Genomic DNA, 25,241 nt, shown 5'->3' on the forward strand with positions numbered 1-25,241 from the left:
CAAAGCCAGCTCCTGCCAAACCTACACGCACTGCTCCTATCTATCAGCGGTGTTTTGCTCCGAGGACGGCTCCTTATAATCACCCTCCTCTCAAGAAACAACAGCCTCCGAAGCAACAAAAACCTCAACCTTCTGCTGCACCTAAGGCTACTCAGCCTTTTTGACTGTTTCAAACAGAGCATATAACCTCCACCGTTCTGACTCTGTCTCTTTTTCCCCCTATAGGAGGTGTCTCCATCATTTTTATCACCGATGGATGACTATTACATCCGACCTCTGGGTGCTGACCATCATCAGGGAAGGATACTCTCTTCATTTCACTCAGGTTCCACCAGAGCTTCCTTCAAGAGAGTATCTTTCCCATACAGCCCTTCTTCTTCGGGAAGCTCAAGCTCTGCTTTGTCTCCATGCCATCGAACCAGTTCCCTTGGAACAGAAAAACAGGGGATTTTATTCCCGTTACTTCCTTGTTCCGAAGAAGACGGGCAATCTGCGGCCCATTCTGAATCTCAGGGCTCTCAACAAATTCATAGTCAAAGAAAAGTTTTGAATGTTGTTCCTGGCATCCCTTTATCCCCTTCTCGAGCAGAACGACTGGTTATGCTCTCTGGATCTCAAGGAGGCCTACACTCATATCCCCATTCATCCAGCCTCCCGTCAATAACTCAGATTTCAGGTGGGGAATCTGTATTATCAATACAGAGTACTACCCTTTGGCCTGGCCTCGTTTCCCAGAGTGTTCATCAAGTGCCTGGTAATGGTAGTCTCAAGGGGTTATTGTAGCGACCCAATGGACTACAAAGTTTGGGATTCGAAATCAACTTTCCCAAATCTCAACTTCAGCCTTCACAGAATCTACAATTCATTGAAGCTGTTCTGGACACTGTCCAACCAGAGCATTCCTCCCACAACAACGACTGGAAGCTCTTCTTCAACTCTGTCATACCGTGTCTTCCCTCTCTACCAACTCAGCGAGACACATGATGGTACTCATTGGTCACATGGCCTCCACAGTACATGTGACTCCTTTTGCCAGACCTCACCTCAGAATTCCTCAGTGGACCCTGGCATCTCACTTGGAAGTAGGTTTCCGATCTACTTTCTCAACACATAACAGTCACTCCTTCATTGAAGCAGTCTCTCTGTTGGTGGATGCTCTCTTCCAATCTTTCCAGAGGCTTGCTTTTTCAAATGCTCCCCCATCAGAAGGTCCTCACAACAGACTCTTCGACCTACGCTTGGGGCGCTCATCTCGATGGTGTCCGTACTCAAGGCCTCTGGACCAGTACGGATCGTCAGTGTCATATCAATCTGTTGGAACTCAGAGCGATTCTCAAAGCTCTCAACACTTTTCAACATCTTCTTAACGACCAAGTAGTCCTCATTCGGACGGACAACCAAGTTGCCATGTGTTATGTCAACAAACAGGGAGGGACGGGATCTGCCTCCCTTTGTCAAGAAGCTCTGAAGATTTGGGACTGGGCAGTCCGCCACAATACCTTCCTCAAAGCTGTCTATATCCAAGGGGCAAACAATTGCTTGGCGGACAACTTGAGTCGTCTTCTGCAACCTCACGAATGGACACTCCATTCCTCGCATCTTCATCACATTTTCTCACAGTGGGGAACACCTCAGATAGACCTCTTTGCAGCTCCCCACAACTACAAACTGCCTCAGTTCTGCTCCAGGATATACTCTCCTCATCGCCTCGAGGCAGATGCTTTTCTTCTGGAATGGACGAATCTCTTCCTATATGCATTCCCTCCATTTCCTCTCATTCTCAAGACTCTGGTCAAGTTGAAGAACGATCATGCCACCATGATTCTGATTGCTCCTCGGTGGCCGAGACAACCTTGGTACTCCCTTCTACTTCAACTCAGCAGCAGGGAGCTATACCTTCTTCCAGTTTTTCCTTTTTTGCTTACACAGAGTCAAGGATCTCTGCTTCATCCCAACCTGCAGTCTCTACACCTGACAGCTTGGTACCTCTCAACATAACCCCTCTTCAGTTTCTCAATCTGTAAGAGACGTTTTAGAAGCTTCTAGGAAGCCTACCACTATACAATGCTATCACCAAAAATGGACTAGATTTTCTACGTGGTGTTTTTCTCATCATAAGGAGCCTCAGCATTCCTCCTTATCTTCTGTGTTGGACTATCTTTTGCACTTATCTAATTCTGGCCTCAAGTCTACATCTATTCGAGTCCATCTCAGTGCAATTGCGGCTTTCCATCAGCCTATTGAAGGGAAACCCCTCTCTCCTCATCCGGTGGCTTCCAGATTCATGAAAAGACTTTTCAATGTCAAATCTCTTCTCAAACCGGCTCCTGTGGTTTGGGACCTCAATGTTGTCCTTGCTCAACTGATGAAGCCTCCATTTGAACCAATTGATAAGGCTCACCTGAAGTATCTCACTTGGAAAGTGGTGTTTCTCATAGCCCTCACTTCTGCTCAATGAGTCAGTGAGCTGCAAGCTTTAGTTGCTGATCTACCTTTCATGGTGTTCCATCCTGACAAGTTGGTTCTTCGTATTCATCCTAATTCCTCCCTAAAGTGGTCTCGGAATTTCATGTCAACCAATCCATTGTTCTTCCAGTGTTTTTTCCAAAGCCTCATTCTCATCCTGGAGAAATAGCTTTACATACTCTGGACTGTAAACGTGCTTTGGCCTTCTATTTGGAACGCACCAAACCACACAGAACTGCTCCTCAACTTTTTGACTCCTTCGATCCAAATAAGTTGGGACATCCTATTTCTAAGCGTACCATCTCCAACTGGATGCCTGCTTGTATCTCATTCTGCTATGCTCAGGCTGGATTACCCCTACACAGTAGAATCACAGCCCATAAAGTCAGAGCAATGGCAGCTTCAGTGGCTTTCCTCAGGTCTACACCTATTGAGGAACTTTGTAAGGCTGCTACTTGGTCCTTGGTTCATACATTCACTTCTCACTATTGTCTGGATATTTTCTCTAGACGGGATGGACAGTTTGGCCAAATAGAATTACAAAATTTATTCTCCTAAATTGCCAACACTCCCACCATCCCATTCTGGTTAGCTTGGAGGTCACCCATATGTGAGAATAGGCTGCCTGCTTGTCCTGGGATAAAGCACAGTTACTTACCGTAACAGGTGTTATCCAGGAACAGCAGGCAGCTATTCTCACAACCCACCCACCTCTCCTGATTGGCTTCTCTGCTAGCTATCTGAACTGAAGAGACGCGCCCTATGCTGGGCGGGAAGGCACTCGCGCATGCGCGGTACGGGCGACTCGAAACTTCAAGTCTGCTTGTGAAGCATCCGCATCCGGGCTCCATCGATGATGTCACCCACATGTGAGAATAGCTGCCTGCTGTTCCTGGATAACATCTGTTATGGTAAGTAACTGTGCTTTCTTGTGGCACCCTATTGGCCGAGATGATCATGGTATGCAGACCTGGTTTATCTGCAGCTGGATCAGGGTCTCACACTTCCCTGTCACTCATGCCTTCTCATGCAGGATCCCATAGCCCTGCAGGATCCAAACTGCTTTGATCTTATGGCATGGCTCTTGAGCTTGCAGACTTAATGCACAGGGGCTACTCTTCATTCTGAATGCACTAAGTTTGAAAGCACCTCTAAGCCTTTGCATACGCTGCAACAGTTGCAGTGTATGCAAATGCTTGGAGGTGTTTTCAAACTTAGTGCGCTCAGAATGAAGACTTAAGCTTGATGTCGATACCAATTGTACTTACCTTTCTTCAAAAAGACCTGGAAAAGGGGCTTGCAGTCAGCTCCCTGAGAGTTCAGATAGCCGGACTCTCCTGCTGTGGTCCTAAGCCCCAGGGCTGCTCGCTGGCCGCTCATCCGGATGTGGTCCGGTTTTTGAAGGGTACATTGAGGCTCCATCCTTTGTTGCGTCAGCCATTTCCAGATTGGAATCTCAATCTGGTTCTCAGGTCTCTTGCAAGTCCGCAATAGGAACCGTTAGACCGTTCTTATTTAATGGATCTCACTGTCAAGACGGTATTCTTGATGGCCATTACATCGGCCCACAGAGTTTTCCAAACTTCAGGCTTTGTCATTCAGAGATCCCTTTCTTCGGATTATGGAATCAGGTGTGATCCTGTGCACTATCCCCTTTCTTCCGAAAGTGTTCTCTATTTTCCATTGTCAACTAGGAGGTATGGTTACCAACCTTTACACCCTAGGGTTATAGAAACATGACAGGGTGTTGCAGGTGTTTGCTGAGATACTTGGAGGTCACAAATGAGTTTTGTCTGCCAGATCACCTGTTTATGCTGGTAGGTGCAGTCTGTTAAGGGCAGACCGGCTTCGAAAGCTACCATTTCCAGATGGATCCATGTGGCCATTTCATCTTCCTATATTGGAGCTGGAAAGTGACTTCCTCTTTCGGTAAAGGCTCGCTCTACACGAGGTGTTGCTTCCTCATGAGCAGTTTCCCCAAAAGAGATTAGTAGAGCCGCCAGTTGGTCCTCCTCGTATACCTTTATAAAGTTTTACAGGATTGACATGGCAGCCAAGCAGAATTCTGAATTTGAGGGACTGCTCTGTTACATCCCACTTGTGCAGCAATAGAGTGGGATTGTACAAGAAGAAAAGATTAGGTTCTTACCTTTGCTAATCTTTTTTCTTGTTTTTGTTTTAACATATTTTTATTGAATCTGAAAAAGGTCACAACCAGATTCAAGACAAAATACAAAGCAGGAGTGTGAAAACAGCCAAATACAAAAAGTAAGCATCATGAGCAAGATGAACAGCGACCCCCACAACCAAAGCCCCCCAGAGTCTCAGCAGGACAGGAAAACAAAATGAAGCAGAGCTCTGGTCTTATCAGGGATAGCTCGAAAGGACAAAGAGTACAATAGAGCAAGACATCAATTGTCACAACCTTCCACCATTTTTATATTGAAACATCCCCTAATGGGACCAACCACAGCAAGCATCCGCTTGCTCGCACCAACAGCTAGTCCTAACATCAGAACAGACATACTCCCAAGAATACCACCCCCCCCAGCCCATCCCCAAGGTACCATCAGGAGTGAGACCCATCAGAGGACCAAATGATGAGCAAAGGAGAGAAGAAAGAAAGGAGGCATAGAAAAAGAAGAAAGGGGAGGAGAAGAAAAGGAAAAAAGAATAGAATAGAGAAAAAAAAAATGCGGACATGCACTGACACCCCCCACCCGTCACAGCTAGTCATGCTGTTACCAGCTCCCTCAAGCTCTCCCACAAGTGAACATACTGCCTCAAAGCCAGATGCGGAGATCTAGCGTAAGACCGAATCTCAAGCTGGGCCAACTCCAGAAGTCTACTCCTCCACTGAAGCGCCGGAGGCGAATCCTCCGACATCCAGTAAGTCAAGATCAATTTATTAACAAGAAGGGTAACATTATAAAAGAAACGGCACTGGGGGACAGTAAAACCCTGATCCTGGAGGGAGGTCTGCAAACCCAGCAAATCCCACTCCACTGTGCAGTGCATGGCACGCTCCAGAAGGGGGAGTGCATCCCCCCAAATATGCAGTGTGGAACATTCCAGGAAGGAGTGAATATAAGTGCCTGCATGACACTTGCACTTAACACAACGGTCACTGTCCCACATCCCCAAACGCGCCCCCATCTGTTTGGTAAAGTAGGCTCGGTGAAGGATCTTAAACTGAAGCTCCTGGTAGTCAACAGATTTAGTATAGGAGTACAGGGTCTGGAAGCAGGCCAGAAAGTGTGACTCAGAGAGGCTCTGCCCCAGGTCCCGCTCCCACCGAACTCTCAATGGGGCAAGTACAGACATAGGGATAGAAGATTTCAATAAACGGTACCAATAGGCCAGGGTGTTAGCAGACACAGGAGTCATTGAAAAAAGGGTGTCCAGGCGCCTCTTGTCCCAGGCCCCCTCCCGACCCCGCCGCTCGACATCCCAATAGTGTCTGAGTTGGAAATAGGAGAATAAGTTTCGGGAGGGGAATTCCCACCTATCCCTAATCTGGGGGAAAGAGGGGAAACCCTCGGGACCCAGCTCAAGCAGTTGTTCCATAGTCAAGTAGCCCCGAGCCGTCCAATCACGAAACACCGTCCAGCCCCAGCCCGGCAGAAATTGAGAGTTGCTCTCAAAACGCACAAAAGGAGAGACTTCCGCAGGCAGGCCCTGTCTATGCCTCCACCACCACCAGGCCAACCGGAACGGTCAAAGAAATCAAAAACAAGGCTGATATCTCCTCACAGAGTCCGTTTGGAAATGAAGTAGATTCATAAAGTGAAAGGGAGAACACCAGCCCTCCATCCAGGCTGCAGGGGAGTAGCATGTGTGCCCGGTGTAGCCCTCATGAATCCATCTGAAAAGCGCGGCTACATTATACATCCGGAGATCTGGAGCATTGAGACCACCCAAACATTTATCCAGAGTAAGTTTAAGCATCCCAATCCGAGGAGCCCGAGATCTCCAAATAAAGCGCAAAATAGCTATTTTAAATGAGAGTTTGTCTTGGCATCGAAGCTACAGTGGCATAGTTTGCAGAAGGTACAAGATTTTTGGGACCATAACCATCTTGACCAGGGCCACCCTCCCCAGGATGCCCACAGTAGCTCCTGCCAAGCCTGACATAACTTCCCAATGTCCGCCAGGGGTCGCTTAACATTGGCGTTATAAAGAGTAGCTAAGTCAGTACTAAGGAAAATACCCAAATAACGCATAGGCTTGGTCGTAGGGGGAATAGGCAGCAAGGCATGCCAAGGTGCCGGAGGGCCACCCCCCAACAATAGGAGTTCTTATTTGCTACAGTTGACTTGCAATCCAGACAGGGTTCCAAAAGCCCTGATCACATCCAAAGCTCTATTCAAGTGAGGGGTGACCTGATCTAAATATAGCAGGATATCATCGGCAAAGAGGCTAATTTTACACTCCTGGCCACCAACCTGAATTCCCCGGATACCCGCATCCTGCCGAATCTTAGCAGCCAGAAGCTCAATGGCCAGGAGAAAAAGAAGCGGGAACAGTGGACAACCCTGTCGGGTACCCCTCTGCAACCCAAAGTCCACCGTAAGTCCCCCATTAATCAAAAGGCGTGCTCTAGGGTTAGTGTACAGAGCAGACACCCAGGCCAAGAAGAATCACTGAAAGCCACCCTGACCTAAAACCCAAAAAAGGTAGTCCCATGATATACTATCAAATGCCTTTTTCATGTCCAAACCCGCTACCGCCTCCAAACCTCCCCGACCGAGCATTGATAGCACCTAGGACCTTCAACAAATTCATAGAGGCATAACGCCCCAGCACAAATCCAACCTGATCAGTATGAATAAGGGCATGAAGAAAGCTGTTCAAGCGTCTCGCCAGTGTCATAGCCAAGAGTTTAATGTCCTGGTCCAAGAGGGAGATGGGCCGAAAGAACCCACCAGATCTGGGTCTTTGCCGGGTTTGGGGATCAGGACCACATGGGCCATATTATCCGGGAATACACCCCCCTCCGCTGCCACAGTATTATACATCGCACACAGGGGCTGCAAAATCAGGTCTGGGAGAATCCAATAGTATTCCGGACCAAACCTGTCCGGTCCAGGCGCTTTTGTTAATTTGAGGGATTTAATAGAAGCCCTCAGTTCCTCAACAGTGATAGGCTGACTCAGGGAAACAGCCTGATCAGCATCCAGTTGCGGCACTTGAAGATCCTGAAAGAAAGCACCCAGGGCATCCCTGTTCAGCGGCCTCCACCCATAAAGGGCCTCATAGTACTGGACAAACTGATCGGCTATCTGCTTCTCCCCCTCATGCCGATTCCCCTTGGTATCTCGAATAACAGTGATAATTTGCCGTTTTTTAAAGGGGCAAACCAAGTTGCACCCCAATGGTAAAGATTATAGCGTTGGTAAAAGAGAGACTGTTCCGCTCGCTGATGGAGCAGGGCCTCTATTTTCTCCCGAATCCCCTTGTATTCCAGACGATCAAAGTCAGACAGGGTAGCTATGTTCGTCCTACGAAACCCATGTAATTGCTGAGTAAGCCTCAAAAGCTCCCCCTCACGTTTTTTACGCTGAGCGGCCGAGTATGCTATAATATGGCCCTGCATGACCGCCTTGGACGCATACCAGAAAGACACCGGTCCCACCTCCGGGGTAATATTAGTAGCCTGATAATCAACCCATCTCGCCTGCAGAAAGGTCCAGAAGTCGGGATCATTATACAGATGCGGGGACAATTTCCAAGAAGATGTTTTACGGCCCGCAGAGAGAGTCAGGGTGAGCTCCACCATCGCGTGATCAGATATCGTGACCTCAGTGATCTCGGACTTAGTATCCCAGGAAAACAGTCGTTTGTCAAGGAGAAGGTAGTCTAACTGGGGGTAAACCTTGTGAACATGGGAGTAAAAGGTAAATTCAGAGTCATAAGGATGTAAGATACGCCACACATCAACCAGATCCAAATGTTGCACCAGGAATCCCACCCCCTTGTTGTCACGATCCCTCAGACTAGCCCTAGGAGGTCTGTAGTCCACCCCCCGAAGCCACCGTGATATTGAGATCTCCCCCCAGGATCATTTGATACTCAGGGTAAGCTGACACTAAGGAAAGGACTGTGAAAAAAAAATATGGCAATAGACATTTGGAGCATAGAGGTTACAGAGGAGGAGTTTCAAACCCCACATCTCCCCCAAAATTATGTTGCATCTCCCAACCCGATCCTGAAGTTGTTTATGTAACGTGAAGGGCATTCATTTGTGCAGCAAGATCGCCACCCCACGCTGCCGCCCACTAAATGTGGAGGAATAGACTTCCCCGACCCAGTTCTTCCGCAACTTAGCATGTTCAGTCTGAGTGAGATGGGTCTCCTGCAAGTAAGCGATGTCCGCACCTACCTTGCGCAAGCCAGTCAGGATGCGAGCCCGCTTAATGGGAGAGTGAATACCATCGACATTAAATGATACCACCTTCAAGTCCGCCATAGCAAAAGAAAACAAAGGGAGACAAAAACAAAGATACAGAGGGGTAGAGAAAGAAAAAGAAAGAAAGAAAAGCCCTCCTCCCTCCCCCCCCCTCAGTATCAAGAGAGGCTCATCAGGCAACTCAGGTGCCGAGCCAGCAGTGGTATATTGAAGTGGAGCAGGCCAAGCCTCCCAGCCGAGCTCCGCCGCTCCCAGAAAGAAAAGTCGCAGCTTCAGCTCCCTAGGTACCCCCCAACCCCCCCATCCCCTGCAATCATCCCCCATACATACACTCACACCCCACACTCCCCCAGCCCTCCAACCTACTTTCCCCCTTCCCTTCCCCCCAAAGCATGCTCACCCCTCCAGAACACAATCCCATAGACAGTCCCACTCCTCTGGGCCCACTCCTCTTCAACATATTCATTGGGGATCTGATTCAAGGGCTTCAAGGCAAGGTAACCTTATTCGCTGATGACGCCAAATTATGCAATATAGTAAATGGCTATAATCTACAGGATGCTATGGAGCAAGACCTGCGTACTTTAGGAAATTGGTCCTCGATCTGGCAGCTGGGCTTCAACGCCAAGAAATGTAAGGTCATGCATCTCGGTAACAGAAATCCTTGCAGAACTTACACCCTGAATGGAGAAACTTTAACCAGGACTACGGCAGAACGAGACTTAGGAGTAATCATCAGTGCTGACATGAAAGCAGCCACTCAAGTGGAGAAGGCTTCATCTAAAGCACGGCAGATGATAGGTTGTATCAAGAGAAGCTTCGTCAACAGGAAACCTGAAGTCATAATGCCATTGTACAGAGCCATGGTGAGACCTCATCTGGAATACTGTGTGCAATTCTGGAGGCCACATTACCGTAAGGATGTGCTCAGAATTGAATCAGTTCAGCGGATGGCCACCAGGATGGTCTCGAGGCTAAAGGGTCTCCCGTACGAAGAAAGACTGAGCAAATTGCAGCTCTACACTCTCGAAGAGCGTAGGGAAAGGGGAGACATGATTGAGACATTTAAATACATCACAGGACGGGTCGAGGTGGAAGATGATGTCTTTCTTCTCAAGGGACCCTCGACCACAAGAGGACATCCGCTCAAACTCAGGGGAGGGAAGTTTCGTGGAGACGCCAGGAAGTACTTCTTCACGGAGAGAGTGATTGAGCGTTGGAACAAGCTTCCAGTGCAGGTGGTCGAGGCACGCAGCATCCCAGACTTCAAGAACAAATGGGATACCTATGTGGGATCCCTACGAGGGTCATACCAAGGGATAGGGTCACTAGGGTATGGACTTGAATGAACAGGTCAGTAGAGTGACAGTACAATTACAATTATACTTTAGGGGGTCAGTAGACTTAAGAGGGTGGGTAAATGGTGTGGGCAGACTTGATGGGCTGTAGCCCTTATCTGCCGTCATCTTTCCATGTTTCTATGTCCCCCAGCCTACTCAGAGAACCCCTACCCTCTCCTCAAGAAACCCCCAATCCTGCAGCCCCCCAGCTGCTGAATCCAAAAAACCAAAACATAACAACAACAAGTTCAGTCTAGAAGCCCAAGCCCAATTAATGTCAGGCTAAGTCTCAGAGCCGGTATCCCCAGCAGATGAAGCAATCTACAGGGACTCAAAATTACAGCTGGACCGTACCAATCACCCCAAAAGCTGATAATCGAGAAAGGCTGCAGGCTGGACTCAGCAGCTTATGGCAGCGAAGAAATTCAAGCCCCGTGGGTCTTGCCTTGGCCCCATCGAAGCAAAAGAAACCAGAAAAGGTCCCCAATCCACAGGCAGTCCTTGTAATCCCTCCATTGCAGAAGGAATGCAAATACAAAACGCCCAAGTGAGCAGCTCAAGCAGGCATCTTCGCCAGCAAAGCACTGGTCTCCTCAGCCGTAGACACGGTATGCGTCTTACCATCATGCCAGACCCTCAGCTTGGCCGGGAACACCAGCGCGAACCTCATCCCTCTGTTGTGCAGGTCCGTGCAGAACGGCGCCATGATCTTGCGCTGGGCGGCGACCCTCACCGACTAGTCATTGAAGACCAACACCCGGAATCCTTCATAGTCCAAGGCCCTTACTTTGCGTTAGGCCTGGAGGATCAGCTCCTTTTCCCGCCAGTTGGTGTATCGGGCGATAACCGTTCTCACTCTCCTCCCATCTGTAGGTTTCATACCAATGCGGTGGGCCCTCTCGCACCCATAGCAGTTCACTCCCTCGGGCAGACCCAGTTTAGCTGGCAGCCAGGTAGTGAAGATGGTATACAAGCCCTGGTCCGCTACCGTTTCCGGGAGCCCAATGAGCCGTAGGTTATTGCGGCGGCTCCTGTTCTGCTCCTCCAATTTATCAGACAGTTCCTGAGTCTGTTTCCGGAGCTCCGCCAGGCCCGTGCACGTGTCCTCCTGATCGGACACTCGCTGCTCGATCTCCGTCAGACGTCGACTGTGGGAATCAAATTTTTCATGCATCTCATCCCACAGCCAACTGGATTTTATTAAGCCGATCCGTGATCTAGTCCCCAGCCGGGATTGTAAAAGTGGCTGGTTCCGCCGCCATCTTGGAGGCTGTAGTCGAAGGTTTGTCCTGGGCACTATGGGCCAATTTTACAGGCATACCCAACTCAGAAGCCAACCCCCGAAGGCGCTCCTGCGAAGCAAGGGGGGTTACTTAGCCGGAAGATGGAAAAAATACCCGGGGGATGCAGGAAAAAGGGGAGCGGGAGCTCTCTTTCTGCACGTTCGACTAGGCAGGCTGCATCACGTGACCCCTCAATCTTTTTTTCTTGTAAATCCACACTTTTTTTTTCCTGAAGCCCGCCCTGGGAGTTGCTGATTGTCTGACTCAATAAGTGCTGGTAAGTTGGACTTCTGATTCTTTGATCAGCCTTTCTAAGATTTAACATCTGCCAATATTGTGTACTTTGCCCCAGGGGGTTCTTTCGGTAATATGCCCCACACTGTTCATGCAGGCTGCGTCTCCTCGTTACGATTTTATGGTTTATAATGTTTGCAAAACATATTTTGATCATGATTGTTGTGCAGTTTTAAAATATGAGCAGATCTAAACTTGTTTTCTCAGGGAGTATTCCCAGACCCCTCCCCTTTTCTGTGTTCTAACCAACAGGAAGTCAGTGGGCAGTCCTGAGGTAAGAGGGGAGGATCAAAATATGTAAATGAAGCTTCCTACAGGAGATCCCGCAAGATGGGATTGACAATCCACTTGTTCAGAAATAGTGTGGATTTTTACAAGAAAGAAGATTAGCAGAGGTAAGACTCTAATCTTCCCTTGCCAACTTGCATGATGGCAAGTAAAGGGAGTATGCCAATGTGCTGGTAAGAAATAGTGTGTGAATTTGTAGTTCTAAGATGCATTAGTGCCCATTTTACCCCAGGGACCACCTGCACCAGACATGGGCAACTCCGGCACTCGAGGGCCAGAATCCAATCGTGTTTTCAGGATTTCCCCAATGAATATGCATTGAAAGCAGTGCATACAAATAGTAGATCTCCTGCATATTCATTGGGGAAATCCTGAAAACATGATTGGATTCTGGCCCTCGAGAACAGGAGTTGCCCATGTCTAACCTACACATATATAAAAATAGATGCTAAGCTTTCCTGGTACACCCATTTTATACATGTGTACACTAGAGCAATTTTAAGCATGTACAAAGCTTTTTCCCACATTATAAAATTACCTCCCAGTTTATGTAAGCATGGAGCATAGCATTTTAAATCCAGGCACAACTTTGATTAAATTCACTGTTGATATGTTTCCAACTTTTCTGTCCAGTTTGCAGAACTGTATGTGAAAAAGGATTGATTTGAATCCATAGAGATGGTGGTGCACAAATAACAAGGTGCATATTTTTTTAAAAAAATACTGAGATTTCCTTTTGGATTTTAGGGTCACTTTGTAAGGAGTTTGGGTACAGCTGGAGATAAAGAGACTGAGACTGAAGTCCTGCTTCTTGAACATGATGTACCCCACCAGCCTTTCTCCCAGGTAGTTCTCAGTTTCCTGCCAAAGATGCCATGGAGCATTACAGAAAAGGTATAGAACCCTCTCTTTCTCATCACAAAAACTGGTTTTAGTCAGCTGCCATTTCTTCACTAAAGCAATCGCACAAAATGGTTTTCACTGACTGCAGCATCCTGTCATTGTGAGAGAATGTTGCTTGCCTCTACACAACAGAATGAAAGCTTTGTGTTTTAGGTGTATTGAATATGCACATATGACTCTTGATGTGTTCCATCTTTCTGATGATCACAAATTTGAGGCATAAACTAGTTGTTGGAGCAATAGGCTGAGAGGGAAGCCAGGTGTCAAATCTTACTGGCATTCCTTGTAACCTTGTACAACTTACTCCACCTTTACTTTGCATCAGGTAGAAATGTACAGGCTAATTTACTAACCTGTGTTAATGCAAGTTAATACACATTGTGTTACATCTACTCCAGATTCCATAGGTGTAGTAATCAATCCATTCCCACAAACTGGACTTGCAAGTGAGAATACTTACAGCTTTGAGTACCTCCAATATGGAGGCAAAGCCCAGTGTACTCTCCAGTTTTTCTTCTGCAAGCAAACTGCAGAGATGTTTCTGACCTGCTCTGCTTACTTTTTTTTTTTTCTTTTTTCTTGTATTCAAAGTTTGTTTTTCTGAGGCTTCGTTGCCCTGAGACCACATTCTTGGTCAGGTTCCACTGATCTGGACTGCATCTCTTCAGGGCAAGCCTTCGGGTAGATCTGGAGGGCCAGCCTGCTGTGTTTATTCTTGGCTAGGATCTGTTCCCCTGGGAGCCAGCTCACCTTCTGAGTTTCTCAGTGGGTAGAGCGCCAGCTGTGGACGTCCTGAGTAAGAAACCTCAGGGTATCAGGGCACTGGCTGCATATTTACCCACCCCTGTCGCGCTTTGAGGTTCACTGGGGGTGTCAGTCTGGCTGGCAGCCTGGAGATTTCTTGATTTGGAGAGTTGCTGGAAGTATCTGAGACAGAAAGTCCTTTCCACCTTTTCAGCTGCATTGAAAGGCAGTCATCAGCAGATAACTGTGAGTACAGCCTGTGGGAGAATTGGGGTAGGTTTGAAAATCCCAATTTTGAGAGTTCCTAGGATTAGGGTTCAGGTCTCTCACCTTCAAAACCTTTTTTCCTATGTTTTTGAACTTTTCAAAAAGTCTCCACAGGCCATGTTTGGCACAATTTTCCTGGTGGTGGCCACCTTGGTTTTCAAATTATCTTTTTTTCAAAAGCCTCTATCTGCCTCAAAACTTGATTTTGCTACCAATTGACTGGGATGGACTCCTCGGGGAGGAGGGGGGGGGTGAGGACGCAAATTCATATAAAATTTGTGCCAAGTTGCCAACAGAAGAGCGTCTGTGTACCATGTACCATAATTCACGTGAGGGAGGAGTAGGAGCCTTAGGCTTAGCCTCATCCTCATCCTTCAGAGCTGGTGAGCTCCTCCTGAGGAAACTGCTTCCATTCTTTATCCTGAATTAAAAGGGTGGAAGTGTTGGGAGGATCAATGATGTGAATGCCAAGCCTCAGTGTTTGCCTGGACCAAATTAGAACAGCGTCCGCATGTAGAGATAAATATTTATTGGAAATCTGGGGAGCAAAAGGTACAAGCTGTAGTGGACACTGGGGTGGAGGAATATAAATATCAGGATTGGGGGGAAAATTATACAAGCGAGAAGAAAAAAAAAAAATTTTTTACAGATTTTAAAATTGGACAATTACCAATTTGGGAATATACTGTATTGATCTTTGAGATTCCTTAAAATATAATAGGGCTAGATATCCTAAAATGGTTAACATTACAGCTTTCCGATGGAATCTATAGTTTTGGTAAATTGCCAGACATTCCTATGAGATCAGTAGTGGTGGGGAAATTATCCAAACCAATAGTAGTACCGATCTCCACTAAAATTGTAAACATGAACCAATGCATTTTTTACTATTCCTATAGTGGAGCAATGTCCAGAACAATTTACATTCACTTGGCAAGGGAGGCAATATACATCTACCAGACTACCACAAAAATACTTACATAGTCTCAATTTCTATCACAAGATTATAGCAGAACATTTAGATAATTATACCTTACATGCAGGAGTAGAACTATCACACTATATTGACTAAGTGGGCAAAAGGATGCCGAGAGGTGATAGAGAAAGTTAAACAGAAGATTGTAAACTTCCCTTCTCCCCAAAGTAAAAAACAAACTTGGGCCTTTTTGGATTCTGGAGGCAACATATTTCACATCTGGGGTAACATATGGGGTAGGTTGGACAGTAAAAGAGTAGAAATATTGCTAAGTGACCTTTATAATGTATAAAGTTTTGTTAGATAGTATAAGGAAGTTGCACTCCAAGTGATTTTGCAAATGTGTCTTTTACCTCAAACACTAACATTGTGAACCACTGTACCTGCACGTAAACCTCTCTTGTATGTATTATAGATTAAAACGTCCCTGCTTGCATTCTCTTATGATTGTGTGACAGAGCTTTGAAATGGAAGAAGATAGAAAGGAGACCAGCAAAACTGTAGAGCAATTAACTTAAGTTTCTATCTCTCTTTCTTTTAGAAGCTTAGCATCCAGACATGGTCATTAGAACCAATTTCACTGTGCCATATTTAAAATACTTCCAGCACTGTGACCTGATAGTGGGAATCCAATGGATACCAAATTTGTTTATGACTCTTTTGATTAATAGTGTGCTTATTTACAGATTAAATTCAACCCTGAATCATTGCCGATGGAAGAAAGCATGCCGGAGCTCTGTGTTTGTCTGTTTCTGTTATGTGTTGTCTGTTTTAGCTTATGGGGTACCCCAATAAACATCGCACATTGGCCATTTCCAGAGTTTTTCCACCCCTTCTATTAGTCCAAATGGTACCATATCCCTTTCCAAAAAAGATTCCCCCACATACAAGAAAGTTTCTTATGAAAACCATGCTCACAATGATTTTATACTATGGCTCATACAGCCCAATTATAATTTAGTTAGGGGTTATATTATAAGAGGATATCTGAAGAGAAAAAATTAGAAAGCTTTATACCTGGTAAAATGGTGCTCATTGGTATTTGATATTTGCTAAATAAAATAAAAAATGGTCTCTCTTTATTTAACTTACCAGGTATAAACAGTGAAGTGCACATCTCTGACATAAGTTATTTTGGTATTACCATCAGTACGTGTTTATGGTCTCTCTTAAGTGACATAATAATTATGTCCAGAACATAAAAAGGTGTATTTTCTGAATGTCCTACAGAATACCTTTAAGTGCATTAGTGTTGTTTCTCTTATCTCAAAACAAATACTACCTTACACACAAGTATTGTGTCACATGTTATCACATTCTGAACATAAAGTGGTTTTTCTCCTTTTTCTTTTTCTTATCTTCTCTTTTATCACTAGGGGTGTTTATTGTAACTAAAGCATTGAAGCTAAACAGTCATGATGAAATATTTTCCTTGGAAAATCACGTACTGGGAAATGTTATTCCATATAGACTTTCATCCCTTTGTGATAGAATTGGTCAGCTCTGCTCTCTTATTCTTATAATTTGGCTAACATGCTGGGTTAAGAGAAAATTTCACCAGATCGAGAAGATGATGACACGCAACCAGACATACAGTGCCGTGCCATGACGCTATTATGTGGCACCGACTTGGGAATAGAAGTGAGCCTATATCCTGCCACTTCACATTAGGGCTGGTCTCTGGGGGTGGTGCACTTGACTCTTACGTGAGTGAAGGCATGTGAGTGGCATAGCAAGCCTATTGAAACTGGAGCATAGCCAGACCCTAACCAAAGCTGCTAAGAAAAACGGGATACCAGATAACTGCAGTGATCGATGGTGAATATGAAGCTACCCTAAATGTATGTAAGCCATGAGTAAGAGCACAAATATAATATTAATAAGATTATTAATTTCCATGATTCCCTATACGTGATACTTTCAAGTAAAATGCCTAATTAGCAAGAAATATTAGGGAATGCAAGAATACCAGGTTTAGAACATAAGGAAATAATTTATGAATGGAAAATTAATTTTCCCATTTTACCTTTACCTAAATGTAGAACCTGAGGTATAGTAAATACTATTGTTTCTGAAATACTGGCTGGCAAACAAGCATATTTTGGCTCCAGAGGAGCAGATGTATTTAGATGGGAAGGTGAATGGGTGCCAAATACTGTACATAATCATGAACTAACACTACGATATGATCAGTTAATGATACATGTCGTCAATGATAACTGTGTTTTGTTTTTTTACCACAAAGAATTAACTTTATCTCATTGATTTAAAACCACATCACATTCTGTTCCCTTAGATAGAAAATGGTGTAATTTTGAAATGAAACAATGTGTCCTTTTACGGTGATGCCTTTGACATTGGGACCCCAATTAGGGTTTCCCACTTATCATGGGCAACAAATAGATGAACAAAATAAAACAAACGTGTCATCTATGAACCATGTTCTTTACAACATATCTACAATTTGTGCCAATGGACCATTCCACCACAAGGTTATACCTTTATACAAGAAATATCACATAAAAATGTTTGTGTTGCTAGCAGTACTGTTGAACTTCTGATTCATGCTATTCAAGCTCCCTTTTCAGTATGTTTATATCAAATGTAAATATTAATTTTTCTTTTGCCGATGTACTTACTCCAATTATTTTATTGCCATCTATAAAGAAAGCCATGCAAAATATAGCAATCCTATAGATACTGAATTTTGCAATACTAACTTGCATTCTGTGGCAGATCACATTGAAGCTACCACTGCACACCATTGGTGGGAGGCTTTTACTCTTCATCCCTTACTCTATATTTTTGTTTAACTATCCTTATGTTAACATTTCTTAATTGTGGGTTTACCTATTGTGTATACAAACGGACACTCTCTCCCTTTATTCGGATTATTTCTTATTGGGAGGTGCAGACTTGAGGATCCAGGGGTGGACTGTTATGCCTATGGCCAGGGGGTAACTGAAACTCAACATACTACGTGATATGTCTCCTCAAGTCTGCTTATCTGACCTCCGTGACCTGGGTGTTGCCAAAACAAAGAACAAAAGACCAGGACCGGGTGTGCCTGAATCGTAGTGAAAGACGCTGGTTACTGCAGGATCAGCTGTATAAACTATGAACTCAGCAAGTTTTCACCCTATATAAGTATGGGACTCTGCCCCTAACATTAGAATCCAAGACGTCTAAAGGGACAGTCTCCCGTGTCTACCCACCTATCAATTGCAGGGATTCCCAATTGTGAAGGATGGTCGTTGCCTGGGATTACGGTGAAGCTATTTTATTCTTATATTCATATATATATATATATATATATATATATATATTAAAGGGTTATTGTTTATGCTTTTATATTGTCTGTGTGCTTTTCTGAGTGTCATTGATCATCCCATCTGACAGAAATAAGTGGCGGAACACTCAGCCTCTACCTCTCTTAATTTTTGTGCTAGTTGCACACAGCAGGTTGTTCTCTATGGTTGTTTTATGATTGTTATGTTGAATTATTCTGATTCTTGTTCTCTAAGTTACCGAGCAGAATAGAATTATTGTATGTGGGGAGATTCCCCATTTCCTCTCCTTTTTCTTCTGTTCCAGTGGGGATTGATTGCTTTGGGACAACTGGAGTGTGAACTGGGCTCTGCCTCCATATGGGAGGTGCTAAAAGCTTTGGGAGGGTGTAGATAGGCTGGAGTGAGTTTTGACGGAGATTTTGGCAGTTGGGACCCAAGCACAGTACCGTGTAGAGGTTTGGATTCTTGCCCAGAAATAGCTAAGAAGAAAAAATTAAAAAAATTTTAATTGAATCGGGAAGGGCAGACTGGATGGACCATTTAGGTCTTTATCTGCCGTCATCTACTATGTTAACTTATGCAAGTCTAGTTTGCGGGAATGATCACCACATGTACAGAATCCATAGTAGATTAACAGAGAAGATTATTCAGCTAAGAACCTAATCTTTCATTATTTAATTCAAGCCCCAAATATGCTCAGTGGGGCCTATTTATCAAGCTTCATGAAGGTTTTGCAGTAAGCCTAGTGGAATGCTAAATGTTAGTAAACCCTAAACATGCATTAATAGCCCAGGTTAAGATGCATTAAGTACAGAACCTCCATGATAAATGTAGGGGAGATTCCAGGCACGAAGGAGAAAACAGCTGTGTCATTAAACTTTGGCATTGGTTGGTAGTATGTCCTAACTGCACAGATGCTAATGTGGAATGCAATTTACTGTATTTTTGTAGATACAGTATTATTAACTTTTCTGCAATATCTATCCAATAAGCAGTTGGTGCATTCTCTGTCCTTTCCCTGCTTCTGATATGAATTTATGTATTAGTGCATGTTAAATGTAGAGTTAAACCCGAGCCTAATTTCTGGGGGAATGGCATGGAAGCAGTTGCATTTCTTTTCAGACTCCAGAGCATCAGACGTGGTGTTCTCCATATCCTCATAGTCAGTCTGCAGGGCTGAGGGAGGACCCCCCTAATGCAGCCTTTCTTTTGTCTCTGCCCTGCCCATCCCCCCTCAGAGCTCCACAATGCCACTTCATTTTAGTCTACAAATTAAGCCCTGCAATCTAACTTAATGCAGCAGTTAAGCGTTAATAGAGAGGTCGTAAAATTGTTAAAATGCATTAAAACCTAAGTTAAACACTGAAGACAGTATAATAAATAGACTCTCTAAGTAAATAATTTGCATTGGTTAGTAAATAAAGCCCTTAGAGAGTGAACCCTCTGGAGTAGAGAAATACCTACTGTTCCTGAAAAGTAACTCCTGGAGCTACCAATGAAAATGAATGAGCTTAGACCTAATGAATAAATAAGTACTTCATGAACAAAGCAATAATTGTTTTTACAAAATTTAGAATAGTGCCATTCGAGGTTAACACTGCTTCTCCCACTCTCCAGTTTTCTGCTATAGCTTGAGGTAGATTCAATGACCTGGATTTAGAAAGTTGTATATCCCATATTTAGATAATATGGTTGCATATTAAATAAATGCAAATTTTACTGTGTAAAATAAGTCATTTTCTGACCTTAGAGGTATAAGTAATTTAGTTCACTTTTAAATCTTGGAGGGATTTTTTTTAACTGGATTTTTGTGATCAGGGCACTAGAAGGAAGGAAGGAAAGAAGATTGCCTTTAAGGATGGGAGTAGGAAAGGATTAGAGATTGGTTAGGGAGGGGAAGGAAGAGATGGTGAAGATTGAAGGAGGATTGGATTGCTGATTTGTCTTCCAATAGGAGGAAGATAGTAGTAGTTGCCTTAGGCTATTTCCTTCTCTTCAGTCTGATCAGTACACACCTAGGGGCATGATCAGCAAAGGTGGTAGGACCACTTGCTTCTTCCTCAACTTTAGACACTCTGTGCTTTTCTGTGATTTAGGGGGGCAGCAATAAATGAAATTTCTTTAGCACTCTCCAGACCAGTAAAGGTTAATCTTTACGAATGGGTATATATCCAATCATGACCAGCAGGTGGAGACTGAAAACAAAACTGTGGGACAGTATATACCAGTGATGGCTAACCTTTTTGAGCCCGAGTGCCCAAACTGCCGCACAAAACCAAAGAATTTCCTCAAAGTGCCAGCACGTCAATTAAACCTTAATAACAAGATTTTAGTATCTAAAAACTCTTTATAAAGTTGCCTGAACTATGTAACATCATTTTTAAAGGTTGGAATCTTTGTATTGTCAGAGAATCAATTTGATTCACAATCCTTTGGTTTTCATTTCAATTTATTGGCAATTTATAATGTTTTAATGATTTCATTCAATTTAATGAATTTAGGAAGATTTTGATTCAGTTACACAATATATTTTAAATGTATTATTCACATAACATGTCAAATGTATCCTGAGTAAAAAAAAAGATAAACTTCTTAAAACTGTTAACTGTGTCAAAACTCGGTGTGTATTCCCAAAGAGTCTATACATGTTTTTTTTGTAAAATTTACAATCAAATTAGAAAATAGTTAAATCATTACATTTATAATAATATGATGTAAAGAAAACAAAAGAGCTTTCAATTAAACCAACCGTTTTTATTGGAAATTCCAGATTGGAATACAACAGGGCCATATAAAGTCCCTTTTTTAAATAACATCTTTAAATAATATTTAAATAACTTAGAAAGTGTCTTAACTGCAAACTGAAAATACTGCTTCATGTAAACATATGCATTGGGCATGCTCTGAAAAAAATTAATGTGATTTTTCTTGTTGCAATCTTGTCAATCCTTGGCTCATAGTGCGTTAATTTCAGAGCAACACATGCAGCACTCATGTCATCCGTTAATCTGTTTCTAGCATCAGATTTTATATGATTCAAAGCCGAAAACAGCTGCTCACAAGCATAGGATGACCCAAACAAAGTAAGAAGAGCAATCCCAAGTGCTTTCATGGACTTAAAATTGTCTGGCAGAGAATTCCACGCTTTTAGGATTTCATTTTCAGAACTGCTAGCAGTGATTTTATTTGTCACCCTTTCACACTCAATACGTTCAAGAGCCGCACGCAGGTCATTGAATTTACTTTTCCAGATAGAGCTTTCTTGAAATTCCAGTAGCTCCATTTCCAAATTTTGAATATCTAACCACTGTAAGCAGGAAAGATCAAGATCTTCAAATGTGGACTTTTCTGGGGAAGTTATAAATGAAAGGGTTGTCTCCATCTTACAGAACTGAAAAAATATTTTACTAAAATTCTCCTTTGCTTCGGCTACAATGGTGGAATATGCTTTGTGGATTTCCTGGTGTTTTTTTATGACTGTCCACAAATGTTGTAGAATTATCCAAATGTATTTTTAGGTTGGGAAAATATTTTAGCTGTCCACTCTCAAGGTCTTTTTCAAAAACATGCAATTTTCTCTCAAAAGCATTGATGTCACTAAACATGCTTTCTGCTGTTTTTCCCATGCCTTGTAATTTTTTGTTTAGTACATTAAAGTGGTTAGTAAAATCTGTAAAGAACATGAGGTTGGTAAGCCAGGCCATGTTGGTGAGTTGAGGATAGTCTTCCCCCTTTTCGTTCATAAATAGCCTAACTTCTTCCAAGCAGGCCACAAATCTCTCTAACACTCGTCCTCTGCTCAGCCACCGGACATTATTGTACATCAGTAAAGTGTTATACTGTGCCTGAACCTCATCAAGAAGGGCTTGAAATTGTTGAAAATTAAGAGCACGCGCCATGATGAAGTTCACCATTTTTGTTACATCTTTGAGGACATCGTCAAGTTTTTTGCTGCTTTCTTTGGCGCAGAGAGCCTCTTGATGTATTATGCAGTGAAATTGAATCAGTGGATGTTTTGCTTCCTTAGCAAAGAAATGAATGAATCCTGATGTTGTCCCCACCATGCTAGGTGCTCCATCGCTAGTAACTGAAACCACTTTTTCTGGACTTATGTCTAGTGATGAAAAAGCCTCCATCACAGCATTGTGGATATCTATCCCTTGTGTTCTTCCAGGCAAAGACAGCAGTTTTACCAGCTCTTCTCTCATGATGTCACCAGTAGCATAACGCAAAATGAGCGCTAGTCTTGCATGGTAGTAATATCTGTACTTTCATCCAAGCACATGGAGTAGAAGGGTGCTTTTTGTAAGTCGCAAGTAAGCTGTTGACTAACATCAGCAGCCATTCGCAGAACCCTATCTTTTGCAGTATTTCTGCTTAGCGGTATCTCAGAGATGTGCTGCACAATTTTATCCTTGTTTTGGAAATCATGGAAGAATGAATTACTCCCAGCCAAAATTGCCTTTTTGATAAAATCTCCATCAGAGAGGGGCTTACCATGTTTTGCCATGCACAGTGAAATTTGAAAGCTGGCAACTGTAAGATGATTAGTTTTTGAAAGATAGTTGCTAAAACTAAGAGACTGGGAGTGATATTTCTTTAATTTTCCTACAAGGAACTCTTTTCTTTGAGCTAAACCAAGTTCAGCAACACTTTTATGGTTGGTCTCAAAGTGACGTTTGACACTTGATGTGCGAGACACAACACTTTCATTACACATAATACACAATGCTTTCCCACTGCGTTCAATCACTCCATATGTCTCTGTCCAGGCCTCTTGGAATGGTCTTCCACTATCTGTTTTTGCTTTTTTTGCTGTACTCATTTTCTTTGTTCAAGACTTCAAGTCTACAAAAAGATAAAATTTGTATAATGAAAAAAATCTAATGAAGTGCTGAATACAAATCCGTCCCCATAAAAAAATATGTGATTGGGGAATTTTACTAATTGTAGACATCTGTTTTGGTCAAAAAATATACTGTCTGGGTGAAAACCGGACTTGTGCAACCTGAGTGTATGGGAAAAGGACTTTTATTTTTCATTATTGGAGCCTTTGTTATTTTATTATGATGTTTACAAAAGCACTGTGAAGGGCCACATATACACTTTACTGTTTTTTGCTATATTGAGTTTTCCATAAGGTACAGCGCAGAGGATTAGTGTGTTGGTTGTTCACAGAGAGCCCAGCCCTCCTCTCAGCTTACTGAACTTCTCTATGCAATCATCATAAGCAGCTTTTTTATTTCCTCAAATTTAGCATGTCCCCCATGGAAGATACAGAGGTTTTTACAGAGGAGCACATTATTAGACACATTAACATCCCCCCATATCCTCACCTCTTTAGCATGGGAGCACTAGGAACTGTTCCTGATTACAGATGTCACATGTGGAGTCACACTACAGCCTCACTGAGTTCCTGTGACAGACTCAGTGTGAAGCTTCTCTTCCTCCCCCCCCCACTTCCCCCTCACACACTGCCTGGCTCATAGGATATTAAGGGGAAGACAGGCAGGCTAAACATCCACTCACAGAACTGCAGCCAGCACAGGAGGATGGGCCGCGGCCCACCGGGACAATGCCCGGTCCTCCCAATGGCCAGTCCGGCCCTGTTGCCAGGTGAGCAGCAAAGCAGACACCGGCACACTCGCCTCCTGCTGCGCCGCATATCTTAATTGCGGACTAGAGAGTTGCGCGGGGACAGAAATCCCACCCATCCCCGTGAGGAATCCCACCCGTCCCCGTGAGGAATCCCTCCCGTCCCCGTGAGGAATCCCTCCGTCCCCACCCGTCCCCGCGAGGAATGTCCTCCGTCCCCGCCCGTCCCCGTGAGGAATCCCCTCCATCCCTATAAACTTCAGAAATAGTTATTTCATTTAATTATGCTACTGAATTAAAGGCTCTGGTAGAAACCCATTTACAAATAAGCAAAAAGACTTTATTAATTTGGAAATATTAATTGGGAAGAATACACACTTTGTAAACGGGTTTCTACAAGAGCCTCTTTTGTTTATAAATTTTTATCAACACAACTAATATACTACTTTATCCTGAAGCAAAAAAAAAGAAAAAAAGAAATAGAATTCTTTTCCTACCTTTGTTGCCTGGTTTCTGCTTTCCTCATGTTCTCATTCAGTTCCTTCCATCCACTGTCTCTCTTCCTTCTGCATCTTCCATTTGCTCTGTTACTGTGCCTCTTCCTTTCTCCCCCCTTCCAAATTGGTCTGGCACCCATCTTCTTCCCTCCGCTCCCCCCATAGTCTGGCATCTCTGTCTTCTTCCCTGCCAGCGTCTTCTCCCCACTCTCTCTTCCCCATTTCCTTTCAGCATCCTTCTCCCTCCCCCATCTTCCCCATGTCCTGTCAGCATCCTTCTCCCCCCTCTGTCTTCCCCATGGCCTTTCAGCGTCCTTCTCCACCCCCCCATCTTCCCCATGTCCTTTCAGCGTCCTTCTCCACCCCTTTGTCTTCCCCATGTGCTTTCAGCGTCCTTCCCCCTCCACCCCGTCTTCCCCATGGCCTTTCAGCGTCCTTCTCCACCCCTCTGTCTTCCCCATGGCCTTTCAGCGTCCTTCTCCACCCCTCTGTCTTCCCCATGTCCTTTCAGTGTCCTTCTCCCCCTCTGTCTTCCCCATGTCCTTTCAGTGTCCTTCTCCCCCTCTCTTCCTCATGTCCTTTCAGTGTCCTTCTCCCTCCTCTGTCTTCCCCATGTCGTTTCAGCGACCTTCTCCCTCTCTGTCTTCCCCATGGCCTTTCAGCGTCCATCTCCACCCACCCCCCCGTCTTCCCCATGTCCTTTCAGCGTCCTTCTTCACCCCTTTTTCTTCCCCATGTGCTTTCAGCGTCCTTCTCCCCCGCCCGTCTTCCCCATGTCCTGTCAGCGTCCTTCTCCCCCTTCTGTCTTCCAAAAATGCTTTCAGTGTCCTTCACCCCCCCACCCCGTCTTCCCCATGGCCTTTCAGCGTCCTTCTTCACCCCTTTGTCT

General features: G+C 44.2%; 1 protein-coding gene across 1 annotated transcript in view; it reads left to right on the forward strand.

Annotated features, from left to right (window-relative positions):
* The window catches only part of DIS3 (DIS3 homolog, exosome endoribonuclease and 3'-5' exoribonuclease), a 169,225-nt gene that overhangs the window by 50,951 nt on the left and 93,033 nt on the right, over positions 1-25,241 (forward strand). The window contains exon 9 of the mRNA XM_033947503.1: positions 12,828-12,974. Coding sequence (XP_033803394.1) covers positions 12,828-12,974 — 147 coding nt within the window. The remainder of the gene's footprint in view (positions 1-12,827; positions 12,975-25,241) is intronic.

The sequence above is a fragment of the Geotrypetes seraphini genome, chromosome 6, assembly GCF_902459505.1.
Source record: "Geotrypetes seraphini chromosome 6, aGeoSer1.1, whole genome shotgun sequence".
NCBI lineage: Eukaryota > Metazoa > Chordata > Amphibia > Gymnophiona > Dermophiidae > Geotrypetes > Geotrypetes seraphini.